The sequence below is a fragment of the Tursiops truncatus genome, chromosome 5 (genome assembly GCF_011762595.2).
Source record: "Tursiops truncatus isolate mTurTru1 chromosome 5, mTurTru1.mat.Y, whole genome shotgun sequence".
Lineage (NCBI taxonomy): Eukaryota > Metazoa > Chordata > Mammalia > Artiodactyla > Delphinidae > Tursiops > Tursiops truncatus.
Genome location: NC_047038.1, coordinates 100834659 through 100858960, shown reverse-complemented (window position 1 = coordinate 100858960; position 24302 = coordinate 100834659). Strand labels below are relative to the sequence as shown.

Below are 24302 nucleotides of genomic sequence, written 5' to 3'. Positions count from 1 at the left end.
CTGTGCCAGGCACTGTGCCATATCCATGCTCATTACTGCTGCTTCCTCACAAACAACATACTCCATAACTATAAGGAACTATTTGTTGTTTCCTATATGTATTATGACTTATTACATCTTCACATCTCCTTCTAGAAGGTAGGTCCTGCTGTCATGAGCCAGCCTAGGAAAACTTATCCTGCAAGATTCAACTCGCATCCTCTCCTGTGTTAAGTCCTTACTAACATTCCCTCACCCCCATCCCAGACACAAAATTTGCTATTTTCTTCTTTGCTTTCTTAACATATTGCTTTGTAATTGTTTATTTAGATGCCTACCCATACTGGACTAGTCCCTCACCAGTCAAAAGAAGATTGTACTTTCACAATTATTATAATAAAACGATTATTTTACATTTATTATTATTGTTCTAAATGATATTGGATAACAATTTATACTGTATATTTATCCTATAAACTTAAAGGAGGTTTAGGTAAATTTCCAAAAGTACTGCAGACATAAGGACTGAACTGGGAACATGAAAGACTCCAAGGCTCATACTCCATCTACCATAGTGTCACGGTCTGAATGTTTGTGTCCCTTCCAAACTCCTATGTTGAAAATCTAATGCCTATGGTAATGGTTTTAGGAGGTAGGGACTTTGAGAGGTGATTAGGTCATGAGGGCAGGGCCCTCATGAGTGGGATTAGTATCTTCATAAAAGGGACCCCAGAGAGCTCTCTCACTCCTTCCCTTTCAGCCCCTTGCGAATACAACAAGAAGTAGACAGTCTGCAACCCAGAAGAGGGCTCTCACCAGATCCCAACCATGCTGGCCTGATCTCAGTCTCAGTCAACCTCCAGAACCATGAGAAATAAATTCCTGTTGTTTAGAAGCTACCCAGTCTGTGGCATTTTGTTATAGCAGCCTGAATGGATTAAGACACATAGGTAAACTCTCTTGCTCCCTGGAACTTAACACCAAAATGGGTAAGGATTGAGTGTTCCATAAACATTTGTAGAATTAATGCATGCATTAAAATAAAATACTTCATCTCCTCAATTAGAGGAAATAAATGACTAACTCCAAGGTAAAATGAAACTTATCAAGACTTCTCAGGTTGTGGCACTGATTCCTATAAAAACGTGAAAACAAAAAAGTCTTTGATTTGTTGATGAAAAAGGCAGAAGTTAGATAACTTCTCTGTTACTACTTAAATTTTCTATTATCAGTTATTTTTCAGAGTTCCCTGTCCCTTCCATGCCATAGATTACATGCTAAGTCATATAGAGAATTTGCTTTTACTTATCCTTCTGCTTACTACAACCCTGCTAACAGAATAAGTCGCGGTGTCACCAGGATTGTAATAATATTCAATTAAAAATGAACATTTGCCCATGGTAAATGGACAAATAAAAATAAAAGACATCCAATTTAGTACAGAACTAAGAAACAAAGACAGCCAAAGCTTACTTCAGTCTGTTACTAGCACTTTCTAAGCAGCCAACAAATCTTCTATGGATAGAAAACTTAATTCAAGAAGCTCAGAATCTATAATAACCAATGAATATATGGTAAAATCTTGACTCTCCTTGTAGTCAGACTGGAGAAAAATAAAGGCTTGAAAAAAATAAGCAAGTGTAATAATGTGATAATAGTGACCCAATAGCATTGGTCTTAGACCAGCAGAGTAATTATACTCACCATTTACATCCAGGTACCAAGCCATGCAATTTACATGTATTTTCTTATTTGACACTCACAAATATTCCGCAAGGACATCTCCCTTCTACAAATAGACTCAGAGATGCTAGGTGACTTGAAGTCACATATCTAGAAAGTGGTAGATCTGGGGTATAAACACAGGTCTATATGACTCTAAAAGTCTTCCTTTTCCACTATGTTATGTTAATTCAATTCAGATATTTTTTTTTCCCATAGGGATGCTGACTACTCTTTTAGGATCATGTAAGAGAAAATGTCTTTCCATAAACTTCCAAAGACTAAATCTGATTTCATGTAGTTCAGATGAATCACTGCCTTTCCAGATAAGTCCATGGTGAGTCTTTTATTCATAAACTCCTCAGACTTCGTATATAATTTTTTGTAGTGCTTATTACAGATTAAGTAATTACTTATTTTATATGTTTCTTTATCTTCAAGGAATCTGTGAACTCATAGATTCCAGGAAACTTGTTTTGTTTGCCTTCTCACCCCCAAAATCACTTGGTAGATGCTCTGTAAAACTTTGACATGTGAATTAATGAGCTACTCATTTATAGCACCATTTAAAATTATATGGATTTGGATAGTAGCATTCTGTTGGACAAATCAATTTTGATAAATGTGACTACAACATATACAACATTAACTTTTTTATGCTTTAAGGTTAACCATCACTTAATGTATTAACATTTTCACTTATAAACATACCATCTGCATATACAGGGAAAAATAGGTTCTGAGGACAGATCAGAATACTTTAAATTACTTTAAAGAAAATGCTGGTGTTATCCACCACCTCTGTAAAGATATTCTATTTTAATTCACTACTGTCTCTGAACTAGCAGAAAAAGATAAGTAATAATACTATACTTCACCAGCCTGCAATAGATCTTGAATCCTGGATTGAATAGACCTATTGCCATTCTTAACTTTGAGAAGAAATAAACAAATACAAATATATATTTCTTATCACAAATGTGCATAAAAGCACTTGAAAATAGCTATGAAGATAAGGTGACCAGGTGGCAGCATATAAGAAATATAGGGGCTATAGAGTAAAGAGTATAACAGGTGAACAGAGAAGGCTTGATGAAGAATTGAGAGCCAACAATGACTTGAAGACAGTGTAGAGTGTGGACAGACTGCAGAGGAGAGAGAGCATCACTGCGGAGGGTGCACTGAACAGAGCAAAGAGGTATTACAGGAGATGGGTTCAGGGAGGAAGAGGGGATAGTCTGGGGAATTGGAAATAGTTGGAATTATTTAGAAGCCCTTGACAGTTGCAAGAAATGGGACATCCTCTTGGGAGCAATAGGGACTCATGAAAAATTACTAAGCCGTGGAACATTGCTTGTTAGTACTGTTTCAGGAATACCAACTGGACGACGCTTTACAAATGAACTGTGCTGCAGGAATTTGTGAACAATGTTGGGGGTGAAAAGAGGTGAGGATGGATCCTGTCTTGAAGAGCCACTTCTAAGGTCAAAGTACCTTGTGTGCATAAAGCCATAAAGGCACAGACAACTAAGGTGATGGAAATAGAAATGGAGGTGAAAGTATATAAAGAAGGAAGAAGCAATGGGGCATGACCACTAAGTTACTGTCTAGGGGGGAAAAAAAAGCACTGGGGAATTAATGATTCTTTATCTCCAAGAAGAGCACGACTCAGGAAAAAGACAAGATAAAGTTAGGGTTTAAAATTTTACTTTAGTATGTTCTGTGATCACAACAATCTTAAACCAGCCAGACCATTCTGACTAGAAATTAACACTGACATCAGGACCCAAAGTGTTCCAAGTAATCAAGAGATTGATTAGGCTCTGTATATTACATAATAGTCTTATGGAGGTAAAAAATATATAGTTTCAAAATCCAAAGGGTAAAGAACACATTGTAATCTTTATCTCACCAGAACATAAATCCAAAGCACCACTCTCCCCACCTAATAGATGGTTCACAGTGCACAGATTTTTAAAACCACTGAGAAAACATGTCCAGAGACCTTTATTAGTAGGTAAACAAAGAAACAGAGGGCAGTAAAGGACAGAAGAGGTCTGTAAGAGAAAGGAACTCAGAGCAGTGAGTTCCAACAGGCACAGCATGCAAGCTGCAATCCCACCAGGCCTCTGGAAACTTTAACTGAGCTCCCCTCTTCATTCTGAGGGCCATTCTGAAGTGCTGAGCTGCCTCTTCTGTCAGCCGACCCATAACAGTAGTAAAAAATGTTTTAAATGTGGATCAGGAAAAGCAGACGCATTACCATTTTGCACTTCTTGGTGCTTTTCCATGCTTCTTGCACCCTCCCTTTTGCTTTCATTGAAAGGACTTCAGTGGATGCTCTCCAACAGGCTTGGGAGAGGAACTCAGAAACCCCTGTCCACTTATGGAACTCCTGGAGTACCCAGGGGATTAAACAAAGCACAAAACGACACTCTCTTCTTAAGGTAGCATGGTTTGGGAACCCGGGATTGAAAGAAAAGTTCATTCTTTTCAGTGCAGGACCTTGAATAAAGATCTAACACTCTGGGCTTCACACCGCCGCTGAAAACAACGGCTAGTGTGGCACAGAAACAGCCTCGCAGCCCAGCCTCAGCCTGGCGCCTTCCTTCCCAGAACCTCACTGCCTAACTGTGGTTGAGCAGGGAGAGGGAACTTAACACAGCTGAATGCCCCCTGCACCTCCTCTCCTTTACGGTTCTGACAGTAACCAGAATGCAACTTTGTAAAATAAAAATCTGTTAATCCTTGACTCAAATGCTGAACATTCTTCAGATTACTAAGACTTTGCAGAGGCAAGGACAATAGTTTAAAAATAGCCCACAGGAGATGATAGATGGAAGCTGTTCCCCACTCTCTGGTTGCCATTTGCCAGCCCATGGGAATTTTCTTCTTCTTCTTTTTTTTTTTTTGCAGCACTGCCTTCCCTCATTGATATTTAAGGAGAGAGGGAAGAGGACATAACGAACAGCAGTGTTAGCCAGGGTTTTTGAAGACATGCTATATTCCAATATGGGAGGAGAGAAGGTGGAAAACGTAAAAAACACTTTGCTCTGCATTTTGAAGATAAATTAATTGTCCCCAGAACATTTCATGTTACAAATGAACAGTAATAACCTAGAAAAGTAGACCTTCTCTACATGTTTGGATAAACCCAATTTAGTTGCTGAGTGGTGGGAGAACCAGAAGAGGGGATGTCCTTTAAGCAATTAATCCCTAGCCTTTTTCAGTTTCTCTCATTGCCAATTTCTCTATGAATTATGCAATCTTACAGTAACCATGAAATCTCTAAAGATCTATAAAATATGAGACACATATCTCTCTTTAATTATCTTTGTGGATGAGAGAGGAATATAAAGTAACACCTGAATTCCTTGTTTATAATATATGATGATTCCTTACTTATAATATATAATAATGATCATAGCCAGATATTAACTGCTCAAAGGAAAATATTCAGAAGGAGCAAGGTTTAGTTTTAAAAAGTTCCCACTATATCTTGCTTTAAATATACGGTTTTTCTTCTCTTCTATTTTTTGTTGATTACTAGATAGAGAATGTTGATTAATAGGTGGCAAATTAAAGAAAAAAGGGAGAAAGAACAACCTTAGATGGGACTCAAGTCAGCTCCTGATTAAATTATTAGGTTACAGTACATGACTTTAAAATTATAATTACCTAGTTCCAATTTAAATAATCATTTGATTTAATTATTCCCATTTTAAAACAAAAGGCCATTTTAAAGTATGTTGATACAGAAACATTTTATAGAAATACTTCATTTTACCTATGTTGTACCCTTTAACTCCCCCTACACAAATCAATACTGAAATACTTAGTTTCTTTTTTTTTTTTTTTGCGGTACGCGGGCCTCTCACTGCTGTGGCCTCTCCCGTTGCGGAGCACAGGCTCCAGACGCGCAGGCTCAGCGGCCATGGCTCACGGGCACAGCCGCTCCGCGGCAGGTGGGATCTTCCCAGACCGGGACACGAACCCGTGTCCCCTGCATCGGCAGGTGGACTCTCAACCACTGTGCCACCAGGGAAGCCCTGAAATACTTAGTTTCTTTTATTGATCCTAAGCTTATATTTTCCCACCCCTTGTTCCTGATCCTTCATATCTTTGCCCTCTTCCAGTGCCACCTTATGATATATTTGGAAAGCCAAGGTGACTCCTATTTCTTACTAGTGTTAATCAATATGGTTCAAAGCCTCCTGAAAAGGGGTCACTACAGATAATCCGGTTATTACAATTTTCTCAGTAGGGGAGGAGAGGCAGCGCAGGCAGCCAGAACCAAACCGATGTGATGGGAGCGCTGAACGGGGACTTGAGAGGGACTCAGTTCAAGGCGGGAACAGCATGGCTGCTTGATTTGAGTCTGGGAACAGCCCAAGGTAGTCTCGGCCCCTCCCCTCGGCATGGTCCGGCCAGCTTGTTTGTTCTCCAGCAGTCAAGGTGATCCCTTTAGGACCACCGTTCTTTAAGTCCCGCCCACCTGGCCCATTCACAGGCAGTAATAAACAGATCAATAGGAACCTCGAGAAATAAGTATAGACAAGCAAAACCACACATAAACCATTCTTGTACAGTTTTAAGCTCTTGGCTTCCAAACTCCCACTTTATCTGAGCGTAAACTGACCTTAAAGCATCAGAAAGATATTTTAAAAGGACATGAACATATTATGTACCTACCTTTCCGAAAACTAAAACACCGTTTAATTCTTCTGTATGTAGTTTTAGGAATGAAAGGAGTAGACGCCAAGGCACCTGAGGGGCGCCCCCCAGTACTTCTGTCTTCAGGCATCATACAGCCCCCAAATTCTGAACCCGTTTCTGGCTCCCTTTAAAACCTGTCTCTCTGTGATATCGGGATCCCACAGCTACTCCTTCTCATGTTTATTTGTTGAAGTGCTGTTTCCTAGAACTTGAAGATTTTGATCATCCAGGTCCTGAATCAGGGATAAGTTACCACCTCTCATTTACTTCTTTTTGGCAAAAAAAGTTCCTTTTTTCTTGCCTAATCCCGGGAGTTTTTGAGGTTTTTTTAATTACTTTTTTTGTTTCTGCAGACATTCCAAAATGTCACAGCAAAAAGAACCACAGCAAGCAAGCGGCACCTCCCATTCCAACAGCAGACTTTTCTTTCTTTTTTTTTTTTTTTATTAAGAACTGTCTTCTCAGCTGGAACTGGGGGGACTGAGATTCTCTGGAAAGGTCAGCAAATAGCTGTGAGCAGGGGAAAGAGGAACAATGACCAAAAGGCCCCTGAGGGATATTTCAGTACTGTCCTTGCTGGCTCCTTTTATCTGAGCAAAAGGGGAGGCAGATAATGGCACCTTCTCCAGAAAGCATTTCGGTGCATGACAGATTCTTTTCAAAGAACTCCCCTGTTCCTTTTATAGCACCCCTCAGCCTTTGATGCTCTCTGCGGGCTTCTCCCTTCGGTCTTCAAACTCCCGGGGCTCCCGAGGGAATCGCCACGTCAGAACAGTCCAGTGCCCGTTCCGGGAGAGGCTCCTCCTCGGATCCGTGTAGGAAGCAGCTCTGCAGGGAGTTTCTCCCCCGCTAGTCCAGTTCCTGCTCCCCTTTTCTCAAAGAGAGCTGGGCGGGAGCTGGCAGGGCTGCAGCTGCCTCGTCACCACGCTGTGGCTGCGGCTGCCTTCAGTGCCCGCCGGTCACATGCAGCAGGTGCAGTCACAACAGTGTGAGGGGAGCAGGGAGAGTGCCCCGCGGCCGCCTGAACCCCTTGTTTCTTCCTTTGCCTTTGCAGTGACTCCCCTGCTGGCTCTGGTCTTGTACATACCTTTACAGCTGGCTGCCTCAGTCCCTCCAGAAACCAAACAGCCCCAAACCAGCCCCGAGGGGGTCAACTTTTTGCCCCTTCCTTTCTGCATTTATTCTCTTCCTATACAAGATTTTTTTTTCAGATACTTTGCAACTGAATCTATTTGTGAGTGCTGATGTAAATGTGCATATCGTTAAAACATATGTGTGTGAAATAGAAAACTGTTTAAATTTAGCAGCAAAGATTCTGCAGGTATAACCACAAAACAAGTTAACTCATATGTGTGTGTGTTTATATGTTTTTATACATATGTATTTGTCTGGCTATGGTTTTCGAACCAATCCTGCTTTCATCTTCTCCCCTGATCGTGCATGCACCCGCTGCACCCCAGCCCCTATGTCTACCAACACCCTTGGTCCCAATCACTGAACAATTTACTCACTGGGTTAATCATTCATCCACCTGGCTGTTCCATGAGCACATTTGGAATGCTAGTGCTTTAACCCCAACTGACCCCTAAGGCCTCTGGGTACCTTCCTAGCTATTTAGCAGGAGCATTAAAAAAAGCTGTGAAGAGTATTAAAAAGATACTCCCTTTAGAAACATCATTACTCTGACTAGCATGCCCAGATAGGTAAAATTTTGTCACTGAGGGAATCATTATTTCTGCCCCATGGTTCGACCATTGTTTTTGATTTCTGTGTCACAGCAGGCTGCTAGGAAAATAAGGAACTGTGAAGTATAACTCAGTCCCACCAAGACAGTGGCAGCGCTGGACAAGAGGCACCTTGGCCCACTGAAAACATCACTTCTCTGAGCATTGGTATGGAGGGAACACATGTGATCGCAGGACTTTGGAGTTGGAATGAACCTTAGTTAAAAGAGTTTTGTCCAATGTTATTTCACAAGTGAGGAACCTAAAGGTGAGGGGGTAATATCACTTACCACAGATCACACAGTGGTCTGTGTCAGAGGCAAGACCACACAGCTTCTTAATTAACCACTCCTTGCCCATGTGCTAATTACTCATCATGAGGATTATTCACATTCAGTATTTTTACTGCCTTGGTAAGTCTCTGACTCAACTCTTTTCATAAGGAGACAGAAATATACAGGAAGGACCTGATTTTGTTAGCAGCTAAAGTTAGGCTATGCCCTCAGATCTAATGAACAATTAATGAATTTTCACCCTCCCCAGATCCTGGGCTGGGTACTTCCATATACATTGCCTCAAAAACAATCCAACAGAAGCCCAGTGAAAAAGACAAGAATAACCCAAACAAACAAAAACAGAACCCTAAACGTTTCCAAAGTTAAATACATGTTTTGACATCCCAACTTCTGGATTGGACTTTTAAGCAGAAACCATGTGCTTCTCAGCATCATTAATAGGGAAGCATCTGTTTACAGGGGGGTTAATCAGATAAATGAAAGTTGAGGTATCTAGATTCAATACTGAACTAAGTTATCAGGCTTGGTTGTTAAGAGAGGGTGTCTACATTTTGCATTTCCCTGGTTCCCCTCCTTCATCTGAGTATTTGTAGTAACTTTGGTTTTTTTCATAAAAAGAAATATCAAAGTCCTATATTTTATGATTTCACTTAACAGTTTTTAATTTCTAAATATTGAAAAACTAAGCAAATTCCTCAGGTGTCACCTATGTTTTAATCAAATGTCTAATATTGAAATGGTAAAGAGGGAATATCTTACATGTATAAGCAACCTGAATAAGCTTCAGTGTCTCATGAAAAACTTTAACTATTTAGAAACACAGGTTGTAGAACTGCAATATAGACAATGAAATGCCCTCTCTACAATAAACACATTTAAAATGTATCCGGAGGTGGTATACAGAGCTTGACAAATCAGGATGAAAAGTCACCTTCCAAATGTCTTTACAGATGCCATTTAATCAACAACCACAACAATCTTTGAGCAGTGGGAAGGAGGTTGGAAGCCAATAGGTTTTTATTTAGGATTAACTGTCTTGGATTCTATGACTAAGATAGGAAGGGGAAATGTATTCTCTAATGAAAAGCAATTATGACAATTCAGGAGTTTTTTAGCAGCTTTACTGAGATATAATTCACATATCATAGAATTCTCCTGTTTAAAGTGTACAATTCAATAGTTTTTAATATACTCAGATATATGCAATGATCATCACAGTTAATTTTAGAACATTTTATCACCTAAAAAAAGATCTCATATGTTTTGGCTACCAACCCACTGCAAACTCCTTATTTTCCCATCCCAGTCCTAAGCAATCACAAATCTACTTTCTGTCTCTGGATTTCTCTGTTCTGTACTTTCTTATAAATAGAACTATATATATATATATATATATATATATATATATATATATATATATATATATAGTCTTTTCTGACTGGCTTCTTCCATCTAGCACAATGTTTTCAACGTTCATTCACGTTGTAGCATGCATCAATACCTCATTCTTTTTATGGCTGAACAATCCATTGTATGACTATACCACTTTCTGTGTATCTATTTGTCCATTGATGGACATTTGGGTGTTTCTACTTATTGGCATTTAGGAATAATGCTGCTATAAATATTGATGTGCAAGTTTCTGTGTGGACATACATTTTTCATTTCTCTTGGGTATATACCTAAAAGTGCAAATGTTGGGTCATATGGTAGCTGTATGTTTAATCATCTGAGGAACTGTCAGACTGTTTTCTAAAACAGCTACATTTTAAATTCCCATTACCAATATGGGGGGGGTTCAATTTCTCCACATCCTTGCCAATACTTGTTATTACGGAACTGTTTGATTCTAGCAATTCTAGTGTGTATGAAAGAAATGGTATCTCACTGTGCTTTTGATTTGTATTTCCCTGATGGCTAATAATGCTGAGCATCTTTTCATGTGCTTATTGGCCATTTGTATATTTTCCTTACAGAAATGTTTATTCAGATTCTTTGCCCATTTTTAAATTGATTCTAATTGGGTCAAAATTTTGATTTGTCTTTATTTTTGAGTTGTTAGTTCTTTACATATTATGGGTAGAAGTCCAAAATCAGACATATGATCTGGACATACTTTCCTCCCATTCAATGGGTTGTCTTTTCACTTTCTTGATGGTATTAATTCAGATATTTTTGAAGAACTCAACTATATTCATCCTACTTGTCAACTTTTAAACACTTTTGTTTTTCATATACTGAAGAATATACTATCAATAAGGCACGGACTTGTAATTGTGGGTTTTTCACTACCATAGTAGAAGTAATAGATCAGCTATTGTACAATAAAGCAGGAAGAAGCTCATAGTGAAAACACACGAGTTTTCTTCCTACTTATGTTACTCACAGTATGACACTTGGCAAGTCATTCATTCTCTCTGGGTCTTAATGACCTAATCTACAAAATGTGAGGCTGAACTAACTGAGTGGTTTTAAAATATTCTTGGGGAGGGGGAAGGGTAAGCTGGGACAAAGTGAAAGAATGGCATGGACATATATACACTACCAAATGTAAAATCAATAGCTAGTGGGAAGCAGCCGCATAGCACAGGGAGATCAGCTCAGTGCTTTGTGCCCACCTAGAGGGGTGGGATAGGGAGGGTGGGAGGGAGGGAGACGCAAGAGGGAGGAGATATGGGGATATATGTATATGTATAGCTGATTCACTTTGTTATACAGCAGAAACTAACACACCATTGTAAAGCAATGATACTCCAATAAAGATGTTAAAAAATAAATAAATAAAAATAAAGTAAAATATTCTTAATTGGTGAAAAACTTATTTTTAATGAAATACTAAGTGGAACCCCAATACATAAATAAAATGTTTCTCAGTCATATAAATTTATTATTTACAACTCAAATTTGTAACATTTCTTTAAAATTCAATCAGTAAGTATAGAGGGGCTATATTAATACAAACATTTGAAACATGAGATTATGGGTGACGTTTGCAATTTTCTATCAGGGTCAGCATTCGGTTTGGTTGTGTATTCTCTAACAACTTTAGGAAATTCCGATATCAGATGAATTACAAAAGATTTCTTGCAAATTGAATGAGTACTTTAAGAGCTTGCCTTACAATCTCATTAACACTCTTCAATTAAAGCAAAGAGGGCAGGAGAAGATTTATTCTTCAGGGTATTGTTTCTGTTGTAAGTGCTCTATGCTAAAATATATCTCTTTAAAAGTAAATTTGAATCAGCATTTGCAAAATCCCTGAAGCACATTCTGCAGGATAAAGTATACAAACCAATCAGCTACTAGAGTATTCCTTCCAGGTTCATAAATTTGAAGGTTAACACATAGATACCACTAGGATCACCTGTGATACTCCTGTGCTGATAGGACCTCCTGTGGCCACTGATTTGGTGAAGTAAACTGGATCTCATTAATTTTTCTTGAGAAAAGGACAGATGGAAGAGGAGGAATGGGAGAAAATAATCCTTGATAGAAATAATCCTTCAACAAAAGTACCACTTTCAGCAGATATTAAGAATCTTCCTGAACTCAGGAGCCTCAGAAACCTGATAATGGAGGGGAAACAGGAAATTTGAAAAGACATATCCTTAGGCTTCCCCAAAAATCCTTGACCCTGAGGGTAGCAGAAGACCTCTCGCAGCTGAGTATGTATCTCTCATGAATAGTCATGATGAAGACCCCTCTGCTAAGGCACTGGGATGGGATCTCAGCCCACCGGCCTCTTCAAACATTTTGAAGTCACTTACTAACCATTTTAGTATATGAATAGGGCGACCATACAAGTTGTCACCCAAACTAGAACACCGTGAGAGTGAGAGGTAGCACTGTCAATAATTAGCCTGGGACAACAGTAGTAAACTACACCGTTACCAGGCAAACTGGGATGAATGGTCACCCCGGTTAGGAACCTCCCCCTCCCCCAAGAGGAGATCCTGCTAAAGGACAGGCAGTTTGCAGACATGTACCACTACTCTTGTAAAATATCAACATGTCTTCCATGAATCTTTACTATTTTAAGTTTAACTTAACTTTTCAACTTTTTAAACTAAGCTTTTGAAGTTATTCTAAAATGTAAAGAGGTCAGTCAGCTTAAGAAACATCGGATATGTTAAGGGAAAAAAAATTCACTTCTGAATTCAGGGGGCTGACAATATGCAAAAGAGAATATAAAATAAATATAAAAGTTCTAATTGCTTTAATAGATATGAATTTGATTTATATCATTTATTTTAACTACATCAACATAAAATAACTAGGCTTTACATTCTTGGAAATACATGTTGGTTATAGATGAATATTTTGGGGTCCTTATCTATTTGGTTCCATTTATTGGATTTTTCTTTAAATATGTTTTCTGTTTATATCACTCTATATTACTTGATAGAAAAGATCACATCTTTTATCCTTCCTTCTTCCTTTTAGCTCTATTCATAGCACCATGTAGCTTATTCTTCACATGATATATTCTCTACACTGTATTAGCTAACAATTTTAAAAGAAACTTATTATCAAATCCACAAATACTTTCCTGATTGCAAAGTTGCAAAGCTTTTTTTTTTTTTTGTCACTCTGATTACCAGCATATTTTCATCCAATGCTTTGCCACTCCTCTTTGATACCACTGAGCATCTGGGGGCTGAAATCTCTTCCAAAACTAATAGTCAAAATGTTTTTTTTCCCTGTATCTACAGGTTATTCACTAATCTACATTTATGATATGAGGCTCATAACTATGTATTATTAGTAAAATGGAACATCCAAGATAAAAGAAAAATATTATCCCTTTTTATAATTCAAAATATTCGTGGAAGAAGGTTGGTTATTAATGATATTTGATCTAAACGGAACTTCTAGGAGTTACTTAGATATGTGACTACAAATAAATTAGTAGTTTACTATTTATTTTAACATTCATCCATTTGAAAGTAGGTGCTGATAGTGACACGGGCTGGGGGAAAGAATGAACAGTTTTGGCCTACCTTTCTGTTTTTCCATGATTTTAAAATATACTCACCTCCTCCAAATGGTCCCCATATGACTCGGCGGATGGACTTGACCCAGTCTTCCATATCATTCTGGGTGCTCGCCATAAGGAGGTAGCTCTCATGATTTGCTGTCATCCGATCTCGATCACCTCCTGTAAGAAGACAGGAACATTAACACATGAGTATATGCTCAGCCGAAGATTCCCCATCAGCAGCCTCCTAGTGAATCCCTGAAACATAAACTGTACCTAATGCAGCTAGCACTAGGTTCTACCCAATGAATCAGAAATATTTACCATGGTTTCATCATGGGAAAAAAAAAAATCTGCTTAGAAGGGAAAGGCTGTTATGTTTCCAAGAGAAAGCCAGCAAACAAATGTCATTCCCCAAACAAAGCCTAGCTTTTTGTCCTAGCAACAACCCATAGGCCTGTATTAACTCATAATCCAATCTATTCACACCGTACTGCTGAATAGGGAAAAATAGCAAAAGCAAAATGAAAGATGGAGAAATGGTCCGCAGAGCCTGAGTTTTCATTCCAAGCAAGCGCAGAACAGTCTGAGTCTGCTCAGCGCACACAGTGAGGCCACCGGGCGCATCATGGTTGAGTACGAGTCCCAGGAAAGGGAAAAGAGCCACATGTGAGAATCTGCCCTAGAGGTCCTCCTCTGTGCTCTGTCCTGGAAGGGGAGCCTCTTACCCCAAATCATACCTTCAGGGGGACACACAGAAGAAGACACAAGCCTGGCCAGTCTCAACGGCCAAATTAACACCCCAGATGGCCCTGCCACCTAAGGGTTAGCTTTAGGAAACCCCAGCAGTACCTCCTTGCTTGCTGGTTTCTCTTACCAGCCCCGCTCCCCACCCCCTCACTGGTCGAAAACAACTCATACACTTTAAAACCTTTATAATCTCTAAAATCAACTTTGAAATGCTGGAGATCTATAAAGTATTTTTATGCTTAAAGGAGCATTTCTGAAAACAAGTATCAGTGACTGCACTGCTTCATTCTCTTTGAAAAAACTAGTGTGGTTCACAGAAGGAATAATTAAGAAAATGGACCATAAGTATTATTTAACTGAATTCTGATAATATTTCAGCATTATACTGACTGCTAAGGTGCTCAAATAATCTATGAACGATTTAATTTTCACTAAGTGCTGTAAACTTGCAGCCTTGGGTTGGACTAATTCATACCGAAGTGTTTTGTTTGTTTAAGACATTGTCGTTGTTTGTTTTTAAGTGGATCAGAACAGATGCCAACTGTTCTAATTCACAGCCCTTCAGTTCTGAGAGCCAGGTACCGCATGTTGCAACTGAAGGGGCTCAAAAACAATCTCCTTTGTGAGGAGCGTGCAGCCTCCAACAGGCCCCGCACTTCCTATTCTTTCACATCCAATCTCATTCACAAAGCTCTGAAAACTCTAGGCATTTGAGTTTGTGATCTCTGAATTTTATACAAATGTCCTAGGTTGAGAAATACAACTCTTCTAGCATTGATGCAAATTAACAGAACAGGTGCAAGGTCAGAGAAGTGAAATAACTTTAAGCCAACCAGCTGAATAGCCAGCATTGGTGTTTTACATTTCAATACAACTGAATTTGGGGGTGGCATGGGTGAGGGATGCCATCAAATCAGTTCCCTAATGTTTACAGATCTCTTGAATAAACAAGATGAGCCTTCTCACTTTAAAGAGAACATATCACTATTTGGGAAACAATGACTTTCTTACACCTCTAGGTCTAGCCTAGGTCAATCATCACTTTAAGCAATTTATGTCTGAAAAAGCATAGGCTCAGGAAATCAGAGAAAACCCTTCTGAAATCGCAATTCTATATTATATTAGCTGTTTAACTTCTGGGAAAGCACATAACTTCTGGAAACTCAGTATCTTTAGTCATGCTTTAGAAATAATAATCCCTATCTAGTAAATTTTTGTGAGAATTAAATGAAATGAAGTTAATATACTAGCACTATGTTAGGCTAAAAGAGAAATTCTGTAAATATTAATTCAGTCTCATTTAACTGCCTCCCATATCTACAAATGCAAAAAGGACATATTATATTTAATTTGACCTCAGAGACATACAATTAGTGTAGTATGCTAGTGAGTGCTTGGGAACAATTAGTCAATAATACACATATACAGGAGTTTTTATAGAAGGCTGTCTTTCTTTGATATATAACAATGCACATTAAAGTTGTATACTGTGCATGTAGGAAAATTTGCCACACATTAACATGCATATGCATGGCTGTATGACATATAAGTCGCAGAAATAAACAAATGACAAAAGAAAAAGATGCTTTGCTTGGCGTGGCACAGTACTAAAATTTATTCTGTTTTCTGATCCACCTGTAAAAAATTACCATTTTGAGATCAGAATATTTTAATTATTGTCTTTGCCTGGAGGATGCTTAGCAATTCAGACAGTTATACCCTGCTGTGTCACTCCCAGCCCCAGCAGAAACAGTCCTAGTAATGAGAGTGAGTGACAGCCACTGGAGTGTGTTTCTGCCTGAAAGCAGGGAAAAAAGAGAATTATAAGCACAACTGGCCATTATCCCCTGACTTTTCATTTGATTCCCTATCTCTGCCAATGATGCTGTGTGTCTGACCCCTGAATCTCACTTCGACTGCCAATCACAGATATGAAATTCTCATCTGTGAATTTCATCCATGGATATAGATCTTGATTCCTCAGTGAATTAGCAAAAGACAGGGAGAAGATTTAGAAAAACTTTTTTCTATGAGTCTCAGTGGAAATAATACACTCATTGCTAAGAATGTGATTAAAACAATTGGAGACATTTATATAGATATGAACTAAATTCTCCGTACTAAGGTTACATGATTTCTAACTGGAGAAGCCATTTGTTCTAATTCATAATCCTTCAGTTCTGAGAGTCTGGTATTGAGCCTTGCAATTGAAGGGGCTCCAAAACAATTTATTAAATGTATAATTTGATAAATGAATAAACTCAATATTGACTTTCAGCCACATGGATCAAGTTTCACTCTGTTTGTTAATCCTTTACGGGGCTTAATGTTCGATTTACCTATTTGTGAATCTAAAATTCTTTCCAAAGGTGAAATTTTAAAAAGCAACCTTAAGATGTAATTATCACTGGAGTGAAAGTATCATAGTCATCTTCAATCCATATATATGTGTATATAAGTATGTATATATTATTACCAGTATACATTTTCCACTCTTAATTTCTGCTTGAACATAAATATCTATGCAGTGTTATTTTTATTTTTTAATACTACTCTAGATGATGGTGGATTTGCACACATTTTAAAAGACACAGTGTATCAGTAAATTGTATACACCTTCTAGATGTTAGCTCGGGTTGGTAGCAATGCTTTGGTGCTAGGGTTAACACTTCAAGCGTCTGTGATTTTAAGTTAACCAAGTAGGTCACATCATTCAATCTTATTTGTTTATATGTAATTGAAAGTATGTGTACATTTCATTGGACTCTTCTATATATTTGCATTTGATATGAATTTTTGCCTTCCCAGAAATAAATTCTCTGAAATAAAATACCTGGCATAATTAACTTTTGCAAAAATTAAAAAGTAGATTAAGAAAAGCCTAGTGAATTTAATAGATTAAGAAAAAGCTTAATGTAAAATTTAAGAATAGGTTAAAGAAATCTACATTAAAGTAGATGCACAGTTAATTCAAAAAAGAAATACAAATATTTAGCATATGAAAATTTCAACTCCTCTTATAATTACAAAATAATAATTAAAAGATAATCATATTTTTGATGAAAAGCTTTGCAAAGATTTTTAAATATTTAGGAAAAATATTGGCAATGGTATGCTAAGATATACATGCTCATTGCTTATAGGAGTATGGATAATATTCCTTATGATGCAATCACTACAATAGTATTTTGAAGAATATTTATTAATATGAGCTTTTATTATACACAAGGAAATATACAAATTTTATATATATGGTATCTCTATTTTCATACAGGTAAAAAGTCAGATAAATAAGATATTAGGTTGAAAAACACAATAATTTTAACAATGATTACTGTGCATGCTAGGATTGGAAATTATTTTGCTCTCCTTTGGTACTTTTCTGTATTTTCCAGATGTTCAACCAAGTGTTGTTTTATAATGCATGCATTATTCCAGATGTTCTAACATGTGTTAGTTTATCAGCAAAAAAAAAAAATTATTGAAAAGAACAAATGATAAGAACTGTATGGTCATGAAAGCACTAATCAATAAAAAGCCAAGGTGCGCTGGAAGACAATTATTGCTAACTCCACTCAGTGTTGCTTAAAATTGTTTGGTTTTGAATTCTCACTAATTTACCTACAACCTCTTCTCCCTCTTTCCCCAAATACATCTCTGAGTACATTCCCAAGGGAAGATTTGGGACAGGAGACCAGCGTTGCTCAAAGTACAGACTACGTCACATAACTAGGACTTTCTCAGTGAAATAGACTGCTATTTTTCTTAACGAATATATTTTTAAAAATATTTTACTGAATTTCTTGTGTGGAAATTTCTAAAAATAGTTACCTAAGTATATTTTTTTCTTTGGAAAAAAATAATTGTAAATTGTCAAAATTATGAACTAAAAAGCAAAACAATTAATCAGAAGTGAAGTATTATATGTGTATCATATAAAGATGTGTATCATATTTTAAAGCTATACAGTGAATTACTTGTTTGTGCTTAAACTTTAAAACAAGTTGCTCAAGGAAAACTGTGGTCACCAAAATTTACGTTCAGTTTCCAAGCAAAATTCATGGTACAGACCTGAGGATATTTCAGTGAACACCTCTGATACTGTTAATAATTTCAAGGGCAAAACATTTCCTTATTTCCGATTACAAATCAGGTCAAAACTAACCCTAGTGTACTACCCATTTAATTAGAGCTTACAGAAAAATATTTAAATGTTCTAAGTAGGGTTATCAATTTTTACTCATACCATTGCAAGGTCTTAATTTTTTAAGCATTATTTCCTTCAAAACAGTTTGAGTCTTCAATAATAGTAGAGCTCTAATGATAAATTGCAAGATATAAAGTAAATTCTGAAGCATATCTGTGGAAAATTACTGAGATAGAAAAACATTTTTTCCCTTTTATGGAGAACGATACTTGGAAAACAACCAGTGTTATGTGAAGTACAAGCAAAAAAAATTGTAAGTTTCTAATGGATGCTATCACCTCTTAGTAAACAACAACAATAATAAAACAGCATATAATTTACAAAATAAAGCCAGAGAACAAATTGGCCTCACATTCAACATCATATTTTTTTCATACTGTCTCATGCATTATAGAGATATTGTTCTCTGAAAATTAAGCGTTTGGGGATGCTCTGCTAATCAAATTTTTTCCAAGTATTTCTTCCTCAAAGGTTAATTTAAAAAAGATCAGAATGGCAAAATTTCAATGCATTTTGTCAACAGAAAATTTGCATTAATCTTTAATGAGATTTTGAAAATTTTAAAACCCTTAAACCAGAAAATGAGAATTAATTAAGGCCAGTGGCTGTAATCATCATTCTGTTTGTAGTTTGCCGTAGTACACAACAAACACATTACTAAACGTTGTCTTACGTTATAATAAAATTAACGTTACATTTTAATTTCATAAATACTTTATAATACTGTTTTACATACTTCCTATACGCCTTTCTAGGTTATAATCTCTTTTTAAGAAGGAATCATCCAGCAACATATAGCTACATTATGTTTAAGCTAAAAGTAATTATAAATGTACATTTGTCAACTGATTATAGATTGATTGATATTTATTAATTATGGTAGATTTCTTTTTCCTTTTTTAAAATTAATTAATTAATTAATTAATTTTTGGCTGCATTGGGTCTTTGTTGCTGTGCGTGGGCTTTCTCTAGTTGCAGTGAGCAGGGGCCACTCTTCATTGCAGTGCATGGGCTTCTCATTGTGGTGGTTTCTCTTGTTGCAGAGCATGGGCTCTAGGAACATGGGCTTCAGTAGTTGCAGCACACGGGCTCAACAGTTGTGGTGTGTGGGCTCTGGGGCATGTGGGCTCAGTAGTTGTGGCGCACAGGCTTAGCTGCTCCACAGCATGTGGGACCTTCCTGGACCAGGGATCGAACCCATGTCCCCTGCGTTGGCAGGCGGATTCTTAACCACTGTGTCACCAGGGAAGTCCCAATTATGGTAGATTTCTAATAATTAAATTTAGAAATGATTTATTGGGAGTCTGTGTACTTGACTACAGATATAGAAAGCACTGACCTAAAAATTCTATACCGTACAAATTATTTCTGATTGCCTTTCTACAAACTTCACTATAAGAAATGTCCAAATATGTGAATGTTAGAGCAACAGTGCTGTCTGGATCAAATTGCAAAAACAAATATGTGTTTATAAAGAAGTACTGAAAAATGGTTAAGAGTTAGGACAGTGAAAGCAGACTCCTCAAGTTCAAATTACTCATTGACTAGCTGGGAGATCCCTCAGCTTTAACTGAGGGTGATGAGTACCTGCTTCACAGTATTATTGTGTATTAGTCTGATGAATAATACCATAAAATATCTTGTATAGTGCTTGCGACATACAATGCTCTGCTGTCGTTGTTATTGCCATGTATAATAATTTTGATACTAAATATTTGGATAAATTAAATATTTATAACTTGAATCTTTTAAAATGCAGGAAAGTAGTTTACTTTTGGAAATATGTATATTCTGACTATATTTGTTAAGAAAAGTCCTTTCTTAGGAAAGTAACAATTTATCTTTCAAGTAAATATTGATTTTCATATTGGTCATGTTTTAAAAGTACAATTGTGATACATTTAAATGATTAATGAAAAATGTAAAACCTTAAATAGGCATAGTTTATATTTCCACTAACTTTTCACATTTCTTGGACTCATTCTATCAAAAAACCTACTATTTGTGCTGAGTACATTAACTATAAAAATGATATAATTTATTACATTTTGGGCAGTTGTCTCCCAGATTGTACTGAGCAGTCAATAGGATCTCTGTTTAAATCCAACAATATATTTTGACTTTCAATTATGTCAGAGGCTCAGAATCTAGTTACTTCCTTCTCAGCATCTAATTAAATTCTTCTGATCAAAACTTCTGAGAAATTAAAGTAGAACATTTCCTTGAAAGAGCCCGAGTATCTAGAATTAAGTCTTCTAATTTAGGTTGGCTTTTTTGGGAAACCAATGAATTCAAAATTTTATCTGATTGATATAGAAGACAGGCAGCTAGAATAAATGACATGTATATTCAGATCAATGTTACTCCAACAGTGATGACAGAGATGGAAGTCACAAATGAAAGCAAGTCTTAATGAAATAATCTACAACTTGTAGCAAATGGAATGCCATTCACAGTTAAAGAAGAAAGGCAGAGAGTTTGTTGCCTTGAATGAATCTAAAATTGAAAGTGTTTTTCAATCAGGAGATCCCTTAATAGTATAAACAATGACTTTAATATTGGGGAATATTGGAAAATTTTGGAGAAATGTTTTGGAGTTATACTGAACTTTATATTCCATGTGAACATAACAATAAACCTTTTATTGCAGTGTTTCTCAAAGTGTAATGAAACTCATCTATGTCCAAGAAGATGGGAAGCAACTGAGAACTTGTTAGAAATGCGAATGCTTGGGCCCAAGTCCAACTGAATCAGAAACTGTGATGTTGGGACCCAGTAATCTGTGCTTTAAGATGCCTGCCAGAAGATTCTAATGCACCATAAAGTTTGAGAATCAATACTCTTGTAGAAGAATTTGCTATAACAGGCTGAGGCTATAATTTTAGAATTGGTGTATTTCAACCATACTCATCCTATTAGCTTGTATCCATGTCTTATACTTTCATTGACAGCCATTCAACCAGAAAGTATTAAGCTTTAAAGCTATGAATCATATAACTTACCTAATTGCTTATTTACATTGTAAATGATTAACACTCTGCAACTAGTTTTGCAAGGACATGTCATTCAAGTTGGGATTACTGACTAGCAAATTTGTGGGCCTCATGAATTAAAGACACCATACTTTTATCAGAGTAAACATTAGAGCATTTATTTTTACACTTGAATACAGATTCTTTATACCACTTTCCTTGGTGCTCAGAGTTTGACGAATGAAACAGAACATTGAATTTGAGGAGACATGCCATTTTTGAAGATCTAGATTAGATCTAGAGGATCTAATCTAGAAGATCTTTTAATTTAATTTAATTTAATTTAATCTAGAAGATCTAGATTAAATCCTCTCATTCAAAATGATAAATCATTTTTGAATAGTGCAAAACTTCAAGATGAATAATAATATCAGTTGACAATTGCAGGGTGAATTACTTTCATGTCTCTTGATTTATTTGGTTTCTACAATAACCCTGGGAGGCAAAGCAGAACATTCATTCATTTATTCAATAAATATTGATTGAGCACCTGTATTGTTCCAGTCACTCTACCAAGTTCTGAGGATACAGCAGGGAACAGAACAAAGGTCTGGACTCATCCTTGAGCTAGATATATATTTGGAAGTCATCAGTGTGATAGTATAAAAAGATAGACCTGGATGAGGTCCCCAGGGAATACCGTAGCTAGACTAGAGCAAAAGGAGTTCAAGTGAGCACCAACTTTTAGAGACTGAGAGAAGGAAGAGGAATCAGCAAAGAAGACTGAGAAGGTAGGAAGAGAAACAAGAGAGGCTGAGTAATGAAAGTGATCAGGTGAGTCAAATGCTGTTGAGGGAGTTAAAGAAAATGAGAACTAAGTACAGACCACTAAATTAGGGGAAGCACGGGTCAGGGATTAGACAATATGGATATTACTGGTAACCTTGAAAGATCAACCAGGCCAGCACAAATAAAATCATCATTGGAATGTATTCATAAGATTATGGAAGAGATTGACATGTACAAACTGCTATTTTTAAAATAAATAACCAGGGAATTCCCTGGTTCTCCAGTGGTTAGGACTCCATGCTTTCACTGCCGAGGGCTCGGGTTCAATTCCTGGTCAGGGAATTAAGATCCCACAAGCCTCGCAGGGCAGCCAAAAATAAATAAATAAATAAAAATAAAATAGATAACCAACAAGGACCTACTGTACAGCAGCACAGGGAACTCTGCTCAATATTCTGGAATAACCTAAATGGGAAAAGAATCTGAAAAAGAATAGATACATGTATATGTATAACTAAATCACTCTGCTGTACACCTGAAACTAATAAAACATTGCTAATCAACTATACTCCAATATAAAATAAAAATAAAAAGATTATGGAAGAGAGAAAACAGAAACAGCCAGTATAAACAAGTCTTCTAGGCACTTTAATGTATTGAGGAGCAGAGAAATAGGGGCAGTGATGGGTGGGTAGGGGAGTTGTGAGGACAAAGGGATTTAAGATGAGAAACATTACAAAATGTTATATTCTTATGGGAATTATTCACTGGAGAGGGAAAAATTGATGATGTATCAGAGAAGAGGTTTAAAGACTCATCCATATTTCTTTAAAGCTGTGCTCAAAATTTCTCACTCTCCTTAGGATCTTTAATAAGGTCTGACAATTAATATAATTGATTTCCCCTCAAATTTTATTACTTTCAAAATATATAGAACATCTAGAAGAGAATCATTGAAAGAAAAAGAATTCATGTAGAGCAGCTGTTTCTTCACAGCTCTGCCTGGGGGCAACGTAAGGAGGGACTAAGGTTAAATTGATAAATCATTTTTTAAAGTTAAATTTTACTATTTTTATTTGAACACAATTTTTAGTAATTTGCTCAATAGGAAATTTCTGGCAACTTAATTTGGACAATTTTCTTTATACCGTAGTAGTTTTAACTGCCACAGATGCTAATTAGCCAATTTTACATAGCAGCAGTTACATAAAATGTGTTTTGGTATATAAAAAGAATTGATATTTTAAAATAAAATGCTATGATACATAGCTCAAAATTAAATTATTCCTCTCAACAAATGGCAACTAGTAATCATTGTGATAGTATAAAATTAAGAGTAACTCTTTGATTTAGGTTTAAATTCTGTTCTTTTAAGCAGTTAGAATTAACTTTGCAATCAGAACAGCTCAACTGTACACTATGCTTTGTCTCCCATAGTTTATGAATTTTCTGAGTTTCATGAGCTTTCATGTATATATGTTTGGGAGGGTAAGGTGTAAAATTTGTCTTAAGGATCTGGAATTTGAACATAGCCTTTCAGGTAAAGGCACACTACTTCACAGAGCACACATTTATATAATGTGTCAAAAACCTAAACTGACAAGATCATTGGTATTTCAGAACTATCATCACTTCCACTGATAAGGATACTTGGGAATATTTTCCTAACTTGCTTGATAGAAATATATTACATGTTAACTCTATGATTTCCTTAAGTGTAGCCTGTTTCCACAATGAATGTTGAAAAGAGTCTCTATGTTCAATCAGTTAATTCCCAACCCTATGTCTGGGGTTAGGAGTGTCACGTAATTGTCCCATTTTCATTACATATAATTCCAAGACCCTACAGAAAGAGTAGGCTCAGAAGGGCACATGTTGCTCCCAAATTGACTACAGACATAGAAGTTCCTATAAAGAATACTATTCCATATCTACTTCTTAATCCAAATTTAGAATGGTTAACACTGCTAGAAGGGCTACAAAACACAGATTTTCTCTTTTTAGTTCTCATATTGGTGATATGAACACATTTTAGGATGATTTCTTTTAAAATAAACACATATGAATACACATACATAACTGCACTGAGGTTGGTTATAGATCATTTGATGTATTCCTTAAAACATGACTCCTTGTAGGCAAGACTTCTTAATTCAGTCTCACACATTT

At 36.6% G+C, this 24302-nt stretch overlaps 1 protein-coding gene across 7 annotated transcripts in view; it reads right to left on the bottom strand.

Moving 5' to 3' along the window:
* ARHGAP24 (Rho GTPase activating protein 24) overlaps nt 1-24302 on the bottom strand; it is a 775519-nt gene that overhangs the window by 55416 nt on the left and 695801 nt on the right. For all 7 annotated transcript variants that reach the window (XM_073805426.1, XM_073805427.1, XM_073805428.1 and 4 more), the window contains one exon: nt 13473-13595. In XM_073805426.1, the coding sequence (XP_073661527.1) occupies nt 13473-13595 (123 nt within the window). The remainder of the gene's footprint in view (nt 1-13472; nt 13596-24302) is intronic.